The sequence below is a fragment of the Diabrotica undecimpunctata genome, chromosome 3, assembly GCF_040954645.1.
Source record: "Diabrotica undecimpunctata isolate CICGRU chromosome 3, icDiaUnde3, whole genome shotgun sequence".
In the NCBI taxonomy this organism is placed as follows: Eukaryota; Metazoa; Arthropoda; class Insecta; order Coleoptera; family Chrysomelidae; genus Diabrotica; species Diabrotica undecimpunctata.
Window position 1 is genome coordinate 97,960,851 of NC_092805.1, and position 20,540 is coordinate 97,981,390.

Below are 20,540 nucleotides of genomic sequence, written 5' to 3' on the forward strand. Positions count from 1 at the left end.
ACTTAACTAACTTAAAGGATTTCTTCCTCTAAAGTGTTCTAGCCAGATCCGTGTTGACAGGGAGCTAGATGGTTTGAAGAAGTCGTTGTTCGTGACTCTTGACAAATTTATCAATGATCTTGGTACAGCATCCATTTCTAGTCCCTATGGAAATCACTATTTCTATAGTACCCAGGAGGTTGACAATGTTCCTTAGCACTTTGTTTTGGAATAGCGGGATGATATCTAAAGTACTCTTACTAGCACAACCCCACAACTAGATGCCATAATGTCCATATAGGTTAGAATCTGTTTATACAAAAGTATTTTGTTGATTGACAGGTTGGATTGTTTTTCCGTAGCCAATACATTTTTGTATGCTTAATGTTGAGCTGTTTCCTTTTCTTTTTAATATGGACCCTCCATCGTAGCATAATGTCTAATCTAATACCCAAATATTTTGCGGTGTAGGCGTATGGTATCTGTTAACAAGACTGTGTTGTTTTTTTATTGTTTGTTAAATTAATGTGTACTGACTTCATTTCTATTAATTCGCCAGCATTTAGTCCAGTTGTTAAGTCTTTTAAAAGATATTTGTAGTTTTCTTGTTGCTTCTTCATGATCTTCACCTATTGCTAACACGGAAGTATCATCAGCAAAGGTAGCTATTGCGTTACGATCTAATAAATAATCCATTTATTGGGCAAAATTTCGTTTAAGTAAGTTCTTACGATTAAAACATAATTGGGTGTTAGTCCGTCCTGCTGGAACCAGACATTTTCATTGGGTAGATTCAGATCGTTTTCTCTAATAATTATAAAATTTCCATCTATCCATCAATTATCCGATCATCATTTAAATCTCAGTCTTGGTTATGAGTCAATGAGTCTTAGTTAAATATTTTATCATTACTTTTACAAAAAAATAGTTTTTAGTTCGGAATTTTAGTATTTCAATTTAAAACGTCCACACATTAAAAATTGAAAGATAAAACTCCACATTATTTACCGGTTTAGTTTAATTATTGACATATCTTAGACAGTTTTTAGTTGTTTATGATAAAAAATATTAATAAAACTCCATATATTGATAGTTTATATATTTGATGTCTGTATTTGGCTAGTTAAAAAAAATACCATTATATGAAGCACAATAAATTATTAATTTCAATGGAGATCATATTTTGTGACATGGAGATTTTTCTTTTAAGTAATCAGCAATTATATCTTGAAAACAGGTAGATAAGTGTAGATAATATTGGCCTGCGCCGCCACTGTGTATATTGTCTTCTCAGGACAAATATCTCAATTTAAGACAAGTTCAACCTGTTTATTTTTATTATATGCAAGATGTACACAGTTCATCCAATTTTATACATTAGTAGGTATCGGCGTACTGAATTTATTACATTTCCTGTTATCGTGGCGTGAAACGTAGTTTAGTGTTTGTTTTTTACATTTATTTTGTTCATTTATTAAGTATACCGTGATTAATTGTAAATTACCAACAAAGTAAAATGCCTACGCAGTAAATCAGGATAACAGTTTTTGTTATATGTGTGAGGAACTTACTTTCAAATCGCAAAAAAACCCCACTCACCCCACTTGTATGTAGAGCTTACAAACTTTATTTCGGAATTAAAGTAGGATATCAAGATAATTCATATATTTTGTAAGACTTGTGTAATATTAATAAAAGCTTGGTTAAAAGTCGAATACGCTTTGCAGTACCAATGATATGGGGAGAACCGACAGCCCACGTTTTAGACTGTTAGTTTTGTCTCACGAAGATTCAGTGCATAAGACCGAAGTCCAAGAATACTGTGCAGTATTCCTAGTTACTATCTGCCATTCCGTCCCGTAGAATATAGCAAAATCTTCCTATCCCAAAACCACAAAACCACCAAAGACTTTGAGTGTGGACGAAGAAGAACTTGACAAGTTTCAAGGTTCCATCTGGTGATATACATTTAGAAGAGGAAATAGACAATGATCCACTATTTCAAGAACCAGAATGTTCCTCAAAACCCTATCTAATTTCACAGGCTGAATTTAGTGATTTATGAGAGAGTTTTTAAAATAGTTGTATCCAATTTTCTTCGCAATATCAAAGCTCACAATTACAAAGATCTTGTCACTGAATTACTTACTGCCTATAGAAAAATAGGATGTAACATGTCTCTAAAAATTCACCTCCTGGATACTCATGTGAATTTATTTCAAAAAGATTTAGTTGCTTAAGTGATGAACGAGAACGGCTTCACCAAGACGTTGTAGACATGGAAAAGCTTTACCAAGGTATATAAAGTCCTAGTCTGTAAGATTAAGACTATTAAGATAAGCGCTCCGTTAGGAACATATTTATCATCATGCAACCTCTTCTGTCCACTGCTGGACATAGGTCTCTCCCACTCCCTTTTCGCCACTCTTCACGGTTCTGTACGTCTTTTCTTCTCTTGGGCGCCAGTCAATGAGTTTTCTGGTCCATCTTGAGTCTTTTAGTCTCGATATGTGACCTGCCCAATTCCATTTCAGCTTGGCTATACGTTCGACGACATCAGTGATACCTATTCATTTCCTTAGGTCTTGGTTCTTTATTTTGTCTTTTTTTTTGTCACGCCGAGAATCGATCTTTCCATGCGTCTTTGTGCCACTCGCATTTTTAGTGCTGTTGTTTTTGTGAGAGTGAGAGTTTCTGCTCCGTATGTCATAATAGGAAGAACGCATCGGTCAATGTCTTTCGTTTCATAGCTATCGGGATGTTGCTCTTAAAGACGTCTCTTAGTGAACCATACGCCGCCCAAGCAAGTGTTATTCGTCGTTAAAATTAACAGGTCTGATTATCCTTGCTTATTCTGATTTCATGACCGAGATATATGTGCTTTTCTGTCAATTCTACCACTTGATTTTGGATGGTTAGGTGTTCAATGGGAACCAAATTTGTCATAAATTTGGTCTTACTCATGTTCATTTTTAGACTTATTGTTGAAGATACGTTTTCTTATTCTTGTAGCATTTGTTGTGCTTCACGCAGATCTTCGGTAATATGTACTACAGCTGCGTTTTGCCGAAGGAACATACTAAATTTGATATATTCCCCTACAACGCACAACTCTTCGTAGCAAATATAGTGTGAGTGATAGAAAAAACTCAACTGGCTTTCTGATGATATTGTACATAATAAACACCTTGTTCTATCCATGTCACAAAAAAGTTGATTTTTGTTGGCCAGTGTATTAATAACCTTACATGATATGATTCATTGACATCAGGTTGTAAAGAAACTTTTAAAAACAAAAATATACAAAAATAAAGATTATGAACTATGCTACACTGCCGTGAATTACCCTGTACATTTAAATTTATTTATACCCTGTTCATATAAAAAGCGCACATTTAAATTTAAAAGATCACGGGTCCTAGCGTTTTTTATAATTTTCTAAAATACGACCACAAATAATTTATTCCATCAGTGGTTTTCACACTATATATATATTATTTGTATGTTTAATACAATTAAGCATAATATCGCAAGCTTTTGTCATTGAAATTAATAAGTTTAAGTACTACAATTTAGAAAAATAAAATAAATAAATTTAACTTTCTTAAAATATATCACTCACTTGCTCACAGAATAATTTTTTGGTGCATACACCTGTAGCCAATTAATATCATATCAACCCTGTTATTCTTTTGATTACACTTAGACTAGAACTGGTGATGCTAATACCGACTAAGTATTAACTTTAATGCAACAATCGAAATAAATTTAGCTTCTCCAAATTACTCGCTCAACAAATTATTATTAAATCCAAAATAAATATCGTTATGTAAAGACCTCAAATGGCTTATCAACCGGTGTTTATGAGTAAAAAGCTGTCCGCATATGTGACATCTATGTGTAGGAGATTTACCACATTCTAGTCTCAAATGTCTACCCAGTGTATACTTTCCTTTGTACATTTTCGGACAATTGGGACAAGGATAACACATCGAACCACCAATACTTAAGTCATGGATTTTGTTTGCGTCTAGATCTGGAAATTAAAACAAATCAGGAAAAATGTAAATTAAACTAAAATAAATTATGTTGCAGTGGTTGTTGATTTACTAAAAGGATATCTGGTTATTTAGTTTGAACGTGAACATTTTTATATCGTTTTTCATTCATCTCTATCGTGTAACATTTTTGTTTCACTTCATGTTAGGGGATTTCATCTCTAAAAAACTTCATTCTCTAAACGGTATCTTATTCTGTGATTCTTTGAAATAATGTATTATATAAGTATATGTATTTCTAATAAACAGTAATCTTAAACTGATAAGATTATACTAAATCAATTCAGGATACATTTCAGCACTTCTATTTTTTTATCGACAATCATATTAATGATTCAGCCAGTGGTAGCTATATTATTATAAATAAAGTTTCACTGTTTTCAACTAGAAGTACCCTAGTGAAATTAAAAATAGCATCAAAGGAAAAACAAGAAGGGTGATAATAATCTAATAAAATAATTTCCGATGTTGCAATTTATAAGATGTATAATGTTTTTAAATTTACGAGAATCTACTAATTGTACGAGGTGCAAATCGAATACGTCGATCACTAGATAATAAAAAAATATGGTTCATAACCATTTTAGTAAGTAATAAATTTTAAATAATTTGTTTACATAATTAATTGTCCAATAACCAATATACCGATTGTCAGTAGAAACGATTTTTATTTTACTCATCAAGAGGCCTCTTCTGTATTTAAGAAATATTAATAAATAATTAATGAATAAAAAATCTAACAATGAATATTACTCTGTGATTTAAATAGCTGTAATTTATAATGATCGTTATCGTACCTAACAAATTAATTTAGCACAAATATAGTAAATTCGTTCCGAATTTACTATCTTATATACTAAAACGCTAAGCCCTTTTCTTGTCCACCACTTTACTCAAAAACCATATTAGATAATTAAAATATTTTTTCGGAATATTATTAGTATTACGTATGAGATTGTCAAGATATACTTTTGGTACAAAAATTCACTTCCGGTTTTGAGATGACCGGAAGTTAAAATTTACTTTAAGTTTTAGACCCCACAATGTATATTTGGATCGAAAGGTCTCGTCGAGACGAATCTAAATATGTACTTCCGGTTGCGATCCGACACCGGAAGTGACCCGAAACGCGCATAAAACGTCAAGATAGAGCAAATCTGACACCGGATTCGTGATCAGCATGCAAAATTAACTGCTCATGTCGACATTTGATGAACTAAAAATTGCATTCCGGTTTTGAGGTCGACTTCCGTTTCGTTTTTATTAGTCAAATCAATAGAGAATTCAACGTAGAGTTCAAAAATGTAAGTTCACGAAATTATCATTTATAGTTTTTGAGTTATTGATAAAAATATTTTTACTTCCGGTCATTGTATATATTGTATATTTTTCTCGCAAAATAAAAATTTCATTTAAAAAACTCGATGTCGAGTTGGTCCGCTAGTATTTGTGCTAAATTCGTAACTGTTTTGCATAAAAATGTCTATTACAACGATTAAGATATCAATATTCAACATATTAAACTTTTTACCAAAAGCTTAGTTTATACATCACCGAAACCTTGGGAATTCATCGAATTTTCTGGCTCGTTGGTGCCGACCTGTTTTATTACACGTTTAATAACATTTTTCATTATCCCGTCCTTGCACCCAACTTGCACATATTCTCGTCTGGTTTTAGTACATGGATAACAGCGTTCTCCCAATTTTTGGGATATATGTAATTCATGCTAATCCATATCTAATTTCATTAAAAAAAAAACGGGAAAATAAAGATATTCTTGATATAAAAAAATGATATAAATATTGTTTATGTAAAATGTAAGTGAAAAAACTTATAGACAAAAAATCAAATTGTGACCATAAATTATTGTTTAAAAAAAACGCAAGGTAAAAATACGAGTACTTTTTCATCTATTCGTCATCTAGTAACTCCCACTTATATCTTAAAAGCATCAGATATCTGCGAAAAATTGTTTGACCTTTTTTGTTAACCAGACTAGGCTATGAACTGATTTTCTTAAAATTTAGTGAGTTGATGAGAAAGTGCTCAAATAAAAAATTAAATAACGCCGATAGTGTGCTTCCGCCCCAGGGGTGTTTGCCTCCCTGTAGCGGCAGGGCTGGCAAGAGAAGGTAACAGAAGGCAAAAGAAGAATGATATTCATTTTTTACACGATATCCTAGATACAATACAAAGTGGGATATGGTCGGTGTAAGAAGACATTTTTTTTGGAAATATTTAGATTAATGTATTCAAGATAGGAGGAGTACTGATGCAAAAGTCTTTCTATTACACGAAAGGAACTTTAAAATAAGCACTACAAAAAGTAATTTTCATGTAAACTGATTAAGTTATAGCTCGTTAAAGGTGGACTGAAATATTTTAAGAAAAAGAGCTAGTACATATAAATAACTTAATATCCCCAGAATTAAAATTAATCGTTTTTTTTTCTACAGTATATTTTCATTTAGTGTTCTTCATTAGATCTACGAGTTTGACTGGTTTAAGAGGCACTATCTTTGAAATAGTTATAGCTAAATTGAATCGTCTATTTTGAAAATTTCTAAAAATTTTTTATTTTTTCAAAATAACTTAAAAACTATAATATATACGTAAAAAGTACAAACATGTAGTTCTTCTAGTAGTTCTACGTACTTATTGACCCCTCCCCTTTCCATGGATACCTTGGACATTGTTGAACGCTGAGCCGTTTAGACATTACAAGCTTAGTGTCCTTTTGGCAATACGCTGCCATGTTTTTTTTTCTGTGTCTACGTATTTGTTGAGCCCTCCCCTTTCCGACGATACCTTGCATATTGTTGTACGTTGAGCCGTTTAGACGTTACAAGCTTAGTGTCCTTTTGCAATGCCGCCATCTTTGTTTTTTTGTGTTAACGTATTCGTTACCCCCTTCCCTTTCCAATGATACCTCACACGTCACGATCCTATGAGCCGTTTTACCCCCACCACAAAAAGCGTCAAAAATGACCAGAATGGACCTTAGCGGTTTCTTATGAGATTTAACATGGGAAAATAGCCAGAACCCGTGCTGCCCCTTTACTTTTGCTTCTGAATAAATATTCTCGTTCTTTAAAAACTTCTGTACCGTAAAAAAATGAAGATATCACTGATTAAAATGTATCTGTTGAGTGTAGTAGAGTATCTGAGTGCTTCAAACCTTAATTTTTTTTAATTGAAGGGTAGTTGGGCTTTCTAATGAACCTATCCTTGTAGCTCTTGAAAACCTTTCAAATGGCTATGAATACCAAAGCCAAAATACAAATACCTTATTGAAGAAAAACCAATGATATATTTGGGAAATAATTTTAGAGAGTGAAAAATATAGGTAAATTGGAGCTCTCACATATCTAAAGAACGCATAATAGTTGTAGATACATCTCGGCACTCACAAATAATATTGAGTGCTTCGTACTGTTATTAGCATAGAGAGTAGTTTCTAAAGGTTAAAAAAGATGTAACCAAAGCAATAATATTTTATAAGCAAGGAACAAATTTTTATTGATGTAAATACATAAGTTTAAAATTTTAATTTGTACAAAACTATTTTTAACATTTTAGTCGTCTTTAGAGGTGATTTTTAGGGGTTGAAGAGTTTAAACTAAAGAAATATCTTTTCATAGGCGAGGATTGAATTTTAAATTGTCTAAATGGAAAATTAAAACATTTTAAATTATTTTCATTTTAAGTATTTTTTGCATAAAAGGATCCTTTCTAAGGGTTAAACTTGACATCAATGAAACATCATTTTACAAGCGATGAATGAATTTGTACTGATTTGAATTCATAATTTACGCATTTTACATCGTAAAAAATTATTTTTTAGCGTTATTTACGCCATAAGCGGTTTCTAAGGGTTTAAACTTTATATTAAAGTACAAATTATCATTGAATATGTTTATTTTACCTAATTAAATCCGATTTTAAGGTCTAAAACGCTTAAATAAGTGTTTTCTTATTTTTACACTTAGGAACAGTTTTAACCAAAAAACAAAACGCACCTTTCGCCTATATATAACTTCTGCAAAGTAATGAAAGTAAGCAGTAAGTAAATTGGGAGGTAAGGTCCTATTTTCCGCACGAGTTACTAGACTATATAACTTGCTAAAAAAAATGAAAGCCTTAAAAATATTAACTTTTTTATTATTGTTTTTAATAACTTCTCTAAATAAAATAACTGTCCCTTCATTAACATATGTACAAATACCCTTCTATTATATTTAATAATAAAAGTATTAAAGGAACATACGGCAGGATATATACATTTGAATGTCAGAAACGAGTATATTTCTTCAAATGGATACGTAACTTTGGATGAGGACTAATAGTTAAAGAATTTTTACATGGTTTTAATTTTAAATTAATATTTCTTTTCGGCTTCGTCTATAAACAGTAACTTGGAAAAGTTTTGACCATACCACTGTGAAATTTAAAAACATGTCTGGAATTATATATATTCCTGACATTTGGTTTGCAACTGCGGCAGACATCAGTGATGCGGTAATAGTTGGAAAGTTCTTCTGATGAGTGGTCGCCGACTGAGCCTGCCGATGTCGGCTCGAATGCGTGCGGTTTTTAGAGCATTCATTTTCGTTTCAGGGTCAACACTTTTAAGTGTTGACTATAATGAGCCATTTCTTTGTTGTTCAACTTTGTAGATCGTATTTTTATCAATTTAATTTCAATTATTTATACACTATCACTAATACAGATATTATATTTGTGTTATAATTTTTTTTATTTAACTAAAGCCTAATAATGACAATTATATAAAAGTACAGATATTTATTGATAATATGCTACGTATTCTTTATGTACATTTTTCATGTGTTTGTGCATGTCGAATCTATGTTTATGATTAGATCCACAGATAGGACACTTAAAAATAGGATATTTGCCGCATTCGTAACGACGGTGTCTATTTAATGTAAAAAGTCTCTTGTAGCTCCTACCACAGCTACATACAAATGGAAAATCTAAAAGAAAAAACGACAATATCAAAAAACGTAATTAGGTAATCTACTAGTAAACTTAGTCAATTCGCTAACTAGTAACTGTTTGTTCAAATACTGAAAGCTCAGAATAATCCTGTTACCGATGACTAGACAATTAGGTAATCTCTACATAGACCAACACCAATACTGAAGTAGCTAAAGTAAGTGACCAGCCCATTATGAACCAACACTGACTAATAAGAATAAAGCTGGATATATAGTTTGACGGACTGTAAACGTAGAAGGACTGGAAAAATATCAACGTAGAATTTTGTGTACTCTTATTTATGAATGAACGTAAACGATTGACGGAACGTAAGTGAAACGGACGGGAACGGAAAAATTGGCCAACTTTCATCTTTTACAGTACGTTACTTGCGTCTATCCAATCAATAGGAAGAATTTTGTGCTGTCAACCAAAGTGAACTGTCCGGCCCGCCCTCCATTTTGTAAAGTTGTTTATCAATTTATTCGAATTTTGTTGATTATTTCTTACAATGGACGGTACGTTAATAATTTATAAAATAATAATAATCAATAATAAAAGGATATCATAGTATAATTTCAATATTTCAGATAAAAATGAGTTGTTAATTCCTAATTCGCGGTTATCCACACATATACATAAATCCAGCAAACATTTTAAAGACCAGGAAACCAAAGCACCAAGGAGCATACCTTCGTGTATTTCATAATCCATTGTAACACGTAAAACAGATATAATATTGTAATAAACATTAGTATAAATTAGCAAACACACACAGTTTGTTTATGATTTGTATAATTTATAGGTTATGTTGAATGTCGGTTATATAACTTATTCATGGTCACCAACTCTAGCCACTGTTTCTACTCATGCGCAAAAATTCCACTCCGTCGATTTATAAATTGACATAATATTTACAGTCTGTTTGTTACGGCTCCAGTACGTCTACGTCTACAGTCTGTCAAACTATAAATACAGCTAAGTCAATCAATGTGTTAAAGAAAGGTTAAGGAGTCATTTGCTCCGTGTCAGCTGTTATAAACCAGTATGTTCTGTATTTTTTAACCTGTGACCCATCGTCTCTTGCATAATTGTTAAACATATATCAAATATTCTATGAGCTCTTATGTCCGAATAAATATCTACATGTGTCCAGTGGTTGCATATAAGTATGCAATTTTATAGCGATTAAGATTGAAGAAATGAAGATTTAGGTACTTCGGTTTGCAATATCTACTAATATTATACCTTGCCAGATGACGGTAAATGGGAATAGGAATATCATAATATGTTGTTAACGTAGTTTTAACAATTTTAAAAATGGGACATATAACAGCAGCATGCAATAACTTAATAGAGAAACATATCTGTAATAAACACCTTTTAGTGAGACAGTCTCAAATGACATGAAATATCTGCTCTATACTAACAAGCAAATATACCATGACAGAATAAATGGCTTATAGAATATATATATATATATATATATATATATATATATATATATATATACATATATATATATATATATAATATTATATCAATTTACTCTACTTACTTATTCTCATTCTTTTCAATCTTTAACGTGATACAGAAATCGTTATAGTTTAGTTGACCATTACGATAGCTTTTCATTTTTTAAACCTAACTAGATCTTACACGTTCTGAATGCCGATGGTTTAAAGGGCCTGGTTTTACCAAAGAAAATGTAAAAATGAACAATATTGATGTAGCAAAATATGTTTTAAATCTCAGTTTAACCTCAGTTTACCTGTATAAATGTTATAATTAAAAAATGGTATGCCAAAAAAGAAACAAATAATTATTTTAACAAAGAAAATATACTAAAAATGTATATGTTTGTCATTCGTTATGCCAGGATTCCAAGATGTTTGTCTTAATATGTATAAAGTTTTAAATCTTCTGGGACGCACTATAATATTATTTCCGAGTCCGCATTACACGTTCTTAAGTCTGCATCTTAATTTCCGGGAATACCCACGAGAAGGAATCCATATGAAGTCAACGGCTTTAACTTTTATTTAAATATTCTGATTTGATCATTTTTGTTCAATTGGGTGTTTCGGTTATACTCGTTTAATTGAAGAAATCGAACTCAGATAATCGAAAAGGATCACCGCTTTAACGACATTGGTAGCAATAAAAAATTTAATTGCTTGATAAAGAGCGAATAATTTGGCTGTATGTATGCACAAGTCAAAGGATGGGTAAAATAGACCTTTACTTGAATTCATCATAACACCAGCACCAACTCCATCGCTAGATTTTGAAGCATCTGTAAATATTTTAGAGACATTTTCATAAGATTAGAGTATATTTGACAAAATACTTTTTATTACTGACGGATGTATTTCCAACTTATTTATTGCCTCAAATATACTATACATTGTAAAATATTGAATGACCAGGGAGTATAAGGATTGGCGATGTTTGGATCGAATATGTAGGGAGAACCACAGTATAATTTCTTCGAATATATTCTAATTACTCGTATTTCATAGCATGGATTTCTTAGTTTATCATTAGAATTAAAAAGTTCGCTATATTTGTGTCTGAAGGTGTGTTAGTGTGAATTGTATTCGCCTGTAGTAAAGGGATGGCTTACAAAGTTCAGCGTATACGTTCTCAATAAGTGTACTTGTAAATGCTCTTAGTACAAGAGCATTATTATGAATTGTATCTAGAGATATTAAAATAGACTTGTGGCAGATAAATAAGCAATGCATCTATAATCCAATTTAGACCTGATTAACGATATGTATACTAATAATATTGTCTTTTGGTCGAGACCCCATTTCCTGTTTGATAATGTTTTTAAAATATTTAATATCCTATGGCAAGTCAATTGTAATTGCTTTATATATTCTCGCCATGTTAGTTTGTTGTCCAAATGCATTCCTAAAAAATTAATATGAGGATCGACTGTTATTGGTTTCCCATATAACGTAATATTTGGTGTGGTACTTACATTTGTTGTTTTTGTAAAAAATCATGACTCATATTTGAAAATTCAAAATCAGTGTTCCGAGAACATCTTTCCAGTTTATTTATAAAGGAGATTATGAATCGGAAATCAGATTTGACAAATTCAGATTTGACACAAATCTATGTTTTCTAAACGTTGCAAAACAGAATAGACGACAAATGCACCGAAACGCACTGGAATGGGGATTTAAAATTTGTAACAATTTTCTATTAGTTGGAAACGATTCCAATATATCGCTATTCCGAGTTCAAGAATGATATCAGCCATTTTGGTCAATAATGAGTAATCTATTTTTTTCTAATGTCCACACTAATCTACTATTAACGATTTTTTGCACATTGTTTTTAGAAGTTTGCACAATTGAGATTAGCCTGTATGATTCCACATTATATGGTAATTTTTTGTCTTTTGACATGGAAATAGACCATATTAAATATTTGACTGATTCAGGAAGATGTTTGAGAAATATTTTTGGAATATCATCGGGTCCAGGACAAGAATCTTTAAAGTTTGAAAGGGCTTTCTTAAGTTTTGGAAATGTAAATCGACTATTAATTGCTACATTAGGATTTTCATTATTAAGAAAAGTATAGGTTTCAGATGATGAGTGTGAAGTCTGCCCGGAAATTTTTGTCGTTGAGTTTTGAGCAATGACAAAAAGATCACTATCAGACAAACCAATGGAGTCCTGCTTTTTTAACTGTTAACATAGTCAGATGTACGTACCTTAGACAATAATTACTTAACGATTTTATAATTATAATAATATAATTTATTATGAATGCACTGATGTTACGGAAGTTGGTCGTTTTGTATTTCATGAGAACACGCAACTAAAACTCCACAAATTAAAAGGTTATCTGGCAATATCGCAAAACTACCAATTTCGTCTCAAATACCTTTTTAAAAGAACGTTCGTTCGATTAGTTCGCAGTATTTTGCTCAAGTGAGTATGTATTTTACTCTGATCGAACAGAATGCGAAGATCTTACATACTATCATTCAATACAGCGTCTATTCTGTTTTTTCGCAGTATTTTACTCAAATGAATACATACTCACCTTTATATGGGGCACTGAAAATTGACTTAATATTTTATTAAACAAACCGTGTTCTAAACTATTTAAATAAGTTCGGAAAATAGTTGTCCAAATAGATAATAAATTTAAATAAAATAAAACTAGGATTTTATGACGTCTATTATATTACGTGCAAAGAAAGGCTTAAAAGTCATTTTCTACGTATACATGAAAGAGAGACATTCTAATTAAAAATACAAACTAGACCTAATTCGATTATAATTAAAACTAATCCAACGTTTTTCTCAGTAGTATAATCCAAGTATCGGCAGATATTTTTGGTTTCATAGCTTATCAGGTAAAAATAGTACTACTTACTCTATGTGTTCTTTGGTATATGCAAATACAGATGTATTTAAGAAAAATGGCACGTAACTCAAGTAGTTTATGATACCAATGTATATGTATTATGATTATGAATTAAGACAGCAAATGTCTTTAGTTCAGTTACAATGTTGCAAAATTGCAAAAAAACCACTTTTTACATTGTTTTTTTTTAATAATTATAACTAACATAAAAAATTTGTTCTGGTCTATGATACAGTACATATTACTTAAAACCTTGTAATGGTTATTCGTGGTGTAAAAGAGAATCATGCGGTTAATTATTTTCACAAATTGGGAAAATAATTGCAACATTACTTTGGCACAATTATTTTGAAGAGAAATGTTCATAAACTGGTGATGGTTTTGACTGAAGCGAATTGATTTTGTCACATTAAAATTTATTTTAGAAAAACGGAGAAATGAGTTTTCTTGAGTAAATCGTATTGGGTATCTTAGCTGGAGCGCCAACGACGCAACTATTTTAAAATAACGGTTAAAAAATTAGTGGGAAACTAGTCTTACACTGCCCACGCTAACAAAATAGTTGTGAGTGGAGTCAGTTGTTGTCAGTCAATAGTTTAAAACTACTAACCGTAGTTTTAAAACAGTTGACCTGACCTTACAGTTCAGATTAAGAGAAACTCAAATTCAAAATAAGCAAATTAAACGGTATGTCAAAATTAAAATTAAGTTAGGTTTTCTTCTATTAATCCTACTTTAGTGACGGAAGAGCAAATAACTGGCACACTTACAAGTTTTAACTATACTGTTAGAGAAACTATTTTTTGGTAATATGATTAATTTTCACTATTTGCGCAATTATTAGTTTACTTACGAAAATTACGTATTTTCGCACCAAGTTAGTGGACTCCTCCAACCGACGAAAGGATCGAAAACTGGTCATTCGCTCAATACTGTATCCACGATGTTTTACTTACTATTGTTAGTAAGTAAAACAAAGTAAGTGTTAATTGCTATTGAGATAAACTTAACTAATTGCTCTAAAATGGGTCGTTTTAAAATCTGCACCATGATACTTTCCCTAAAAGTGGACCTTGCTATAACTTTTTTATGTATTTGATAATTTTCAAGTGGTCGCAGTTTTCCGTTAATTATATTAGTTTGCGGAAAAATTATATATTGGATTTTGTTTTATTCTGCTCTGCAGAAAGATATTATGTTATCAATTTAAGATTGTACTATAGATAAATATTTGAATTATACTACTAAGTTTGTTCAATTTACCTAAAAGGACGAATTATAAACATACAGAAAAATAAATTAAGAAACAAATAAATAAAATAAATACGTATCCAATAAATATTTTTTGCAACAATATGCGCTAACTTAAGTGAGACTTACTATAAATTGTCATAGAGATATGAGAGGGCGTTTTCTTTTGCAATAATGCACCTTCAATTGTAGATAGGGAAAAGAATGTTTTACATAAAACTTAATTATGATAAACTAAAACCAACATAATTCAAAAATATATAAAAAAATATAATAACTTAAAAATGATAAAATGTGCATGCTTGGCTTTACCTTGGAATGTAACGTGATTGCTGATCGTACTAAAAAACGGGCTAACACAGCTTTTGTCAGACCAGGAACATTCTGCAATGTACCAAAAAGCCGCATAGTACCAGGCATCCCAAATTAGGAAAAGAAATTTATTGTAACCTACTAGGAAGATAATACAAGTCAAAGCTCACGAACAAAAATTATTACAACCTCTGTATGATACGCAAAAATACTTTCAGTTTTAAAAATCTGAGATTAATCACAGTTATTCTCACTTTAAATCAGATCAGATCAGATCTCACTGTAATTCAAATATCATCCCTGTAAAATGGAAAAACCGCACGAAGCAACACATATTTTGCAAAAATGCAGGGAGTAATTTGTACGGAATCCAAAATTGCAGGCTAATTATTAATCGCCAGAGCCTAAATAATGGAACAAGCCTTTTAGAACCTGACCAGATTACAAACGTATTTCCCAAACGGATAATGGCTTTCTTAGATGCCTAGATCTTTTAGACTGACCACAGATCTAGAATATACGCAAAAGATATTTCAGGTTGCAGTGTGAAAACGACTACGGCGTCAAAGGACACCTTCGACATCTAATAGCAAGCTTTTAGATTGTAAAAACAATTTTTTTTTAGTACTTTCTGCATTGGTACCAGTTGTACGCAAAACAAAAACGTATATGGAATTAACTTAGAAACGGTAACAATTAAGTTAGTCGAGAATTTTATTCAGTTGTTCTATTATATGACCACGATGTGAGCATAAGCAAGGCAACAGATTGCTTGGAATCAATATTGTGTTAAAGAATACCACAAAATTAAATCGAAAGGGAATCTCATATCTGATCTGGATGAGTCTAGCTAGAGCAATGCAAAAATATCGATTGAACGAAATATAAACTGCAACATTACGTGGGGCCTTGGATATAACCAAAGATATTAACTTGGTTAACATTTTCATTGCTAACCCACTGTCGTCTGGAATATCGTTTCACAAAGTAAGAGCTACCATTATAGTAATACCAACAAAGAAATTTCAGATATCATGCTAAGAATTTGTGTAGCATTGTTCTCTAAATGGTTGAATATATTGAAAATTAAGACGGTCTACAACAAGCAATTTTTTGGCTATAATAGTACGTTGATGGCAAATTATAGAAACGCCTCTTTTATCTCTAATAATATAACTTTGAATACATAGGCCAATATATAGGTAAGTATATACAAATGTTATTTAAGATGACCTCATCATACCAGTAACATACTAATCTATTCCTTATTTTCTATATTCTAGCTGTAACAGATATTTGTATCTATCGTATGGCAAGTTTGATCAAAAGTTCTGGCTAAAGTCAATAGGACTTTCATTTCCGAAGTTTTGATCTAAAGGCAATTTAAAACTAAGCTAATGTTATATAAACAGACACTGAATACTTTTGACTAGATACATCGTTATATCTAAGATCAGATCTTTAAAATCTTTGGAATTAGTAGAAAAATAGTACTTTTAATAAGAATACTGAAAATTTTTGCAAAAGTTGTACCGGTTTTGATACTTTCGATTATTTGTTTTAATCAAACCCATGTATTTATTATACATATATTATACATGAAAATATTCGAAGCACAGGTAACCTGGTGGTCCTAGGTAGTAGGCCAATTAAGTTAAGTTAAATGTGTAGTACCTATGAGCTATTACCAAAAGGCCTTCATCTAGAAATTCATCAAATTTCGTGGAACTATTTTTAAATAAACAATCAAAACGACAAACTCATTATTTTAGTCAGAACTTAAGAACTTGTCTATTTAGAGAAGTGACGTCAACAGACTTTTTCAGAAAAAAAAGTACACATAATGAGATATGCTAAATTAAAATCGGTTATTAAACAACAAAGTTATTGCAAAATGAACAAAAAAAGCGCTGTTGTTAAATATTGCTTGTTAAATATTTAATAACTTTATTGTTTATTAAAATTTGTTAAAATGTACCTGAACTTGAGGGTCTTATTAGTCTCTGGGTCTCTGAGGATTAAATTGTGTGCACAAACTGGGCCAGATCAGTTGAATAGTTTTTGCGAAATTTAATTTGTTTATAACATTTTTTTAAAAAATGAGCTATTTTCTAAGGCTGGTTAGGATAATTTGACTGAATGGATCTCAATAATCCGGAGCTTATTTTCTTTGTTAAGACATATACTAATAACCTATGGAAATAAAAATTAAAAAAAATACATTTATGTACACAAAATTATTTAAAAATAATAGCGCTTTTTAAGCTTATAAACATTCACAATAACCCCATAACAATTCATTCAAATTAAATGACAAAAAAATATTCGGAAAGCTGGTTAAAAACACCACTTTTAAAAAACAAAAGATGTTCCTACGGCCTTTAGGGGGCAAGATAGCCCCTTTTTTTAAAAAGCAATGTTACGTTAATTGACAATATTAAGGGCTGAAATTAACCAATTTTTTATAAGAAAAGTCAAATTTTTGAAGAAAACTTTTAGCAAACAAAATTATTGAAAATTGTTTAAAGAAGAGTGTTGTAAACGAAGAGTACTTTGCCTTCCGACTTTTTATAGAGTAAAAGGAGTGAGGGTAGCCGACTGAAGGGCCAGCCGCGCTCTTCAAAAAATCAACAGTTTCAAAAATGAATGGAAATCTCGAGTTCAACGGACCAAATTTGTTATTTCATTTTAAACTGGGGAGTAATTGCAAAATGACCCAAAACAAAGAAGCTAATGCCTACGGGATGGATAAAAATTTTCTTATTTCGCCTTTTTATTGTTACTTTTTTATTTATATTATTATATTAACTAAATGTTATTTATAAACAATTTCCATAATATACTCTATTATTAGTAAATTGGAACACATCAGTTTTTATTATTAAAAAAATTATTTTCAGAACAAAAATCATATATATATATATATATATATATATATATATATATATATATATATATATATAGTCTCATGAGAAATTATAACTTCTTAAAGTTAGTAGTATGGACACACTGGCTAGGAAAAATATTCTCATTTCATATTTTGCACAATCTTTTTTGAAATAGTCCTTTTATAACAAAAGTGCATGGTGCAAGAGAAAATTATGGTCAAAAATAGTTTAAACTTAAACAATTTTTTTAACCAAATTATAAAATAAAAATTTTGTTGTCTGTATTTTTTTTTGTTCGTAACAAGTTTTTTAGATTATTTGTTCTTTTCTGAGCAAAATATGTTCCTAGTAACTTTTCTCTTAAATACATTGTAATTTTTATAAACAACATTTATTTAATATAATGATATTTTAAATAAACAAATACAAAATAACAATAAAAATGCGACGTAAGAAAAGATTTGTACATTCCGTAGTCTTTAGCACCTTTGTTTTGGATAATTTTGCAATGAAAATAAGATAAATGATATTATTTTAACGTTGTACCCCTTGTTAAAAAAAATAAATAGCAAAGTTGTAACTCTACTAGCATACTCTTTGTTTACAACACTCTTATTAACTTATTAACAATATTCAAAAACAGCAATTTTGTTGTTTATATTGCAATTTAATTTAGCATCTCATTTGGTGTATCTTTTTAATTCTGAAAAAGTTTTTTCTTGACAAATCTCTAAATAGACAAGTCTTTAAGTTATGAGCAAAATAATAAGTTTGACGTTTTGATTGTTTATTTAGAAATAGTTCTACTAAAAAATTTATGAATTCCTAGATGAGAGTCCTTTTTAATATCTCATACTACACATTTCAACTATCAAACCCGTTTATACAGTTCTGACGAAAAAAAGTTTATTTTTTCTTAACTTGATTAGCCTATAGTAGAAACAGGGAAATCGTTGGTTGGGTTAATGATATTGGTGTCTATATATGGACGTAGATGTATAATATTTATAAAGAACATACAACTAATCCCACATCCAACATACTTTTTTAAAGAAATATTTTACAGAAATTACAAGTACTTACAAACTTGAGTTAGACTAAAATGAATGCGTAATACATAACACAAAACATAAAATTGCCAACGTTAACAGACACAATATTAAGTAAAGAATTCAAATGCCAATCAAGCCTCGAAAAATACATATTTTTAGAGCGGGAAATACGTGTAAATACTATTGTTCTGAAGCTATTTTCTTGTGGCATTTTAAAGTAATCACTGTTTAAATGGTAATAAGCCACAATTACAGGTTAAAGTAAGTTTATTAACGTTTCAATTTCCACTTCGGAAATCGTTCTCAAAATACAAACATTAGTGTAATTTTTGTATTTTGAGAACGATTTCCGAAGTGGAAATTGAAACGTTAATAAACTTACTTTAACCTGTAATTGTGGCTTATTCCCATTTAAATAGTAATTACGTGTAACTACAATAAAGATGGAGCTCAGAACATTATTTAAAATCTTTGAAAGAGCAGTCTACGAAGAAAAAATCGACCTAAAATTTATATGATATCTATGTCAAAGAGATATAAAAGAACGGATATAAACTACAGAGCTATCGATATCATTCAAAGCTTTGGGAGGGTGCATCGAAAGTGTAGAAAAAAGTATCCTATACTCACAATTAAACAATTATGAAAAAAAGTAAGAATCAGAAACAAAGTACGTCATATACATAGAGGTACATAAAGATACAAAACAGTTTTGATAAAAAGTGCTTAGACAACATAAAAGAAGCGAAGAATTGAATAAAGCAACATAGATGTTAATGAAAATGGCTCTTGATAAACGAAAAAGTACATAGTACATTAGGATCCGAAATAAACGAAAGATACATCTGGTTTTTTTTTAAACCTAGGTCGAGGTAACAGAACCAGAAACAGAACACAGATACTTTAGCGACCAGCGCTTTTAAAACTATATAATAATCAGAAAGTTTAATTTTACAACAACTGGTCTTCTACCACAGCTTTATATTCCTAGCAAAAAAATTCGTTCAGGACAAAAATGACAGCCCACTGTGCACTCTACAGTAAGCAACTTGGACATAAAACATATAGTAGTAGTAATTTAGTAGGGTTCTATTTTGCAAAAATCTTTAGTACCGTAAACAAGAAAAAAAAATCAAGTACAAAGCTTAGTACGAAAAGTATGTTAATAATATTAAACTAAATTTAAAAACAATCCTGAATGTCCCGTTTGACATATACTTACAATACGGTTGCATTACTATCTCCTATGTTAAATGTTTGCCTATATTTTAAATACACACATCAGGCGATAACACTTTATTTCTGAATATTACGGAAAGTCATCCGTATTCATATAATATCATAATATGGCATTAATAGACTAGATCTGTGATGTTAAAAAAATAAAAGTATGGCACTTTTCTTTATATCAACCTAAAGTTTAAATTAATCAAAAAAAATAAAACTAATTTGTCCATACACTTGTACTCTACAGCAAAACGTAAAAAATAATTAGTGAAACTAAATCGTTGTTGGAAAGTGTAAAGTCCAGATGCACAAATAAGACAAACGATGGCAAAATGTAAATATATTGGTCAAAATTTAGTAAATCGTTACTAAATCGT

The 20,540-nt window shown here is 30.5% G+C and overlaps 1 protein-coding gene across 39 annotated transcripts in view; it reads right to left on the bottom strand.

Moving 5' to 3' along the window:
- The window catches only part of lola (longitudinals lacking), a 604,955-nt gene that overhangs the window by 426,857 nt on the left and 157,558 nt on the right, over positions 1-20,540 (bottom strand). The window contains exon 5 of one of the 39 annotated variants that reach the window (XM_072526375.1): positions 8,829-9,034. The exons of the other annotated variants lie outside the window; for them this stretch is intronic. Within the exon in view, the coding sequence (XP_072382476.1) occupies positions 8,844-9,034 (191 nt within the window). The 3' untranslated portion in view covers positions 8,829-8,843. Of the gene's footprint in view, positions 1-8,828; positions 9,035-20,540 lie in introns of those variants that run through there. 39 annotated transcript variants of the gene reach the window in all.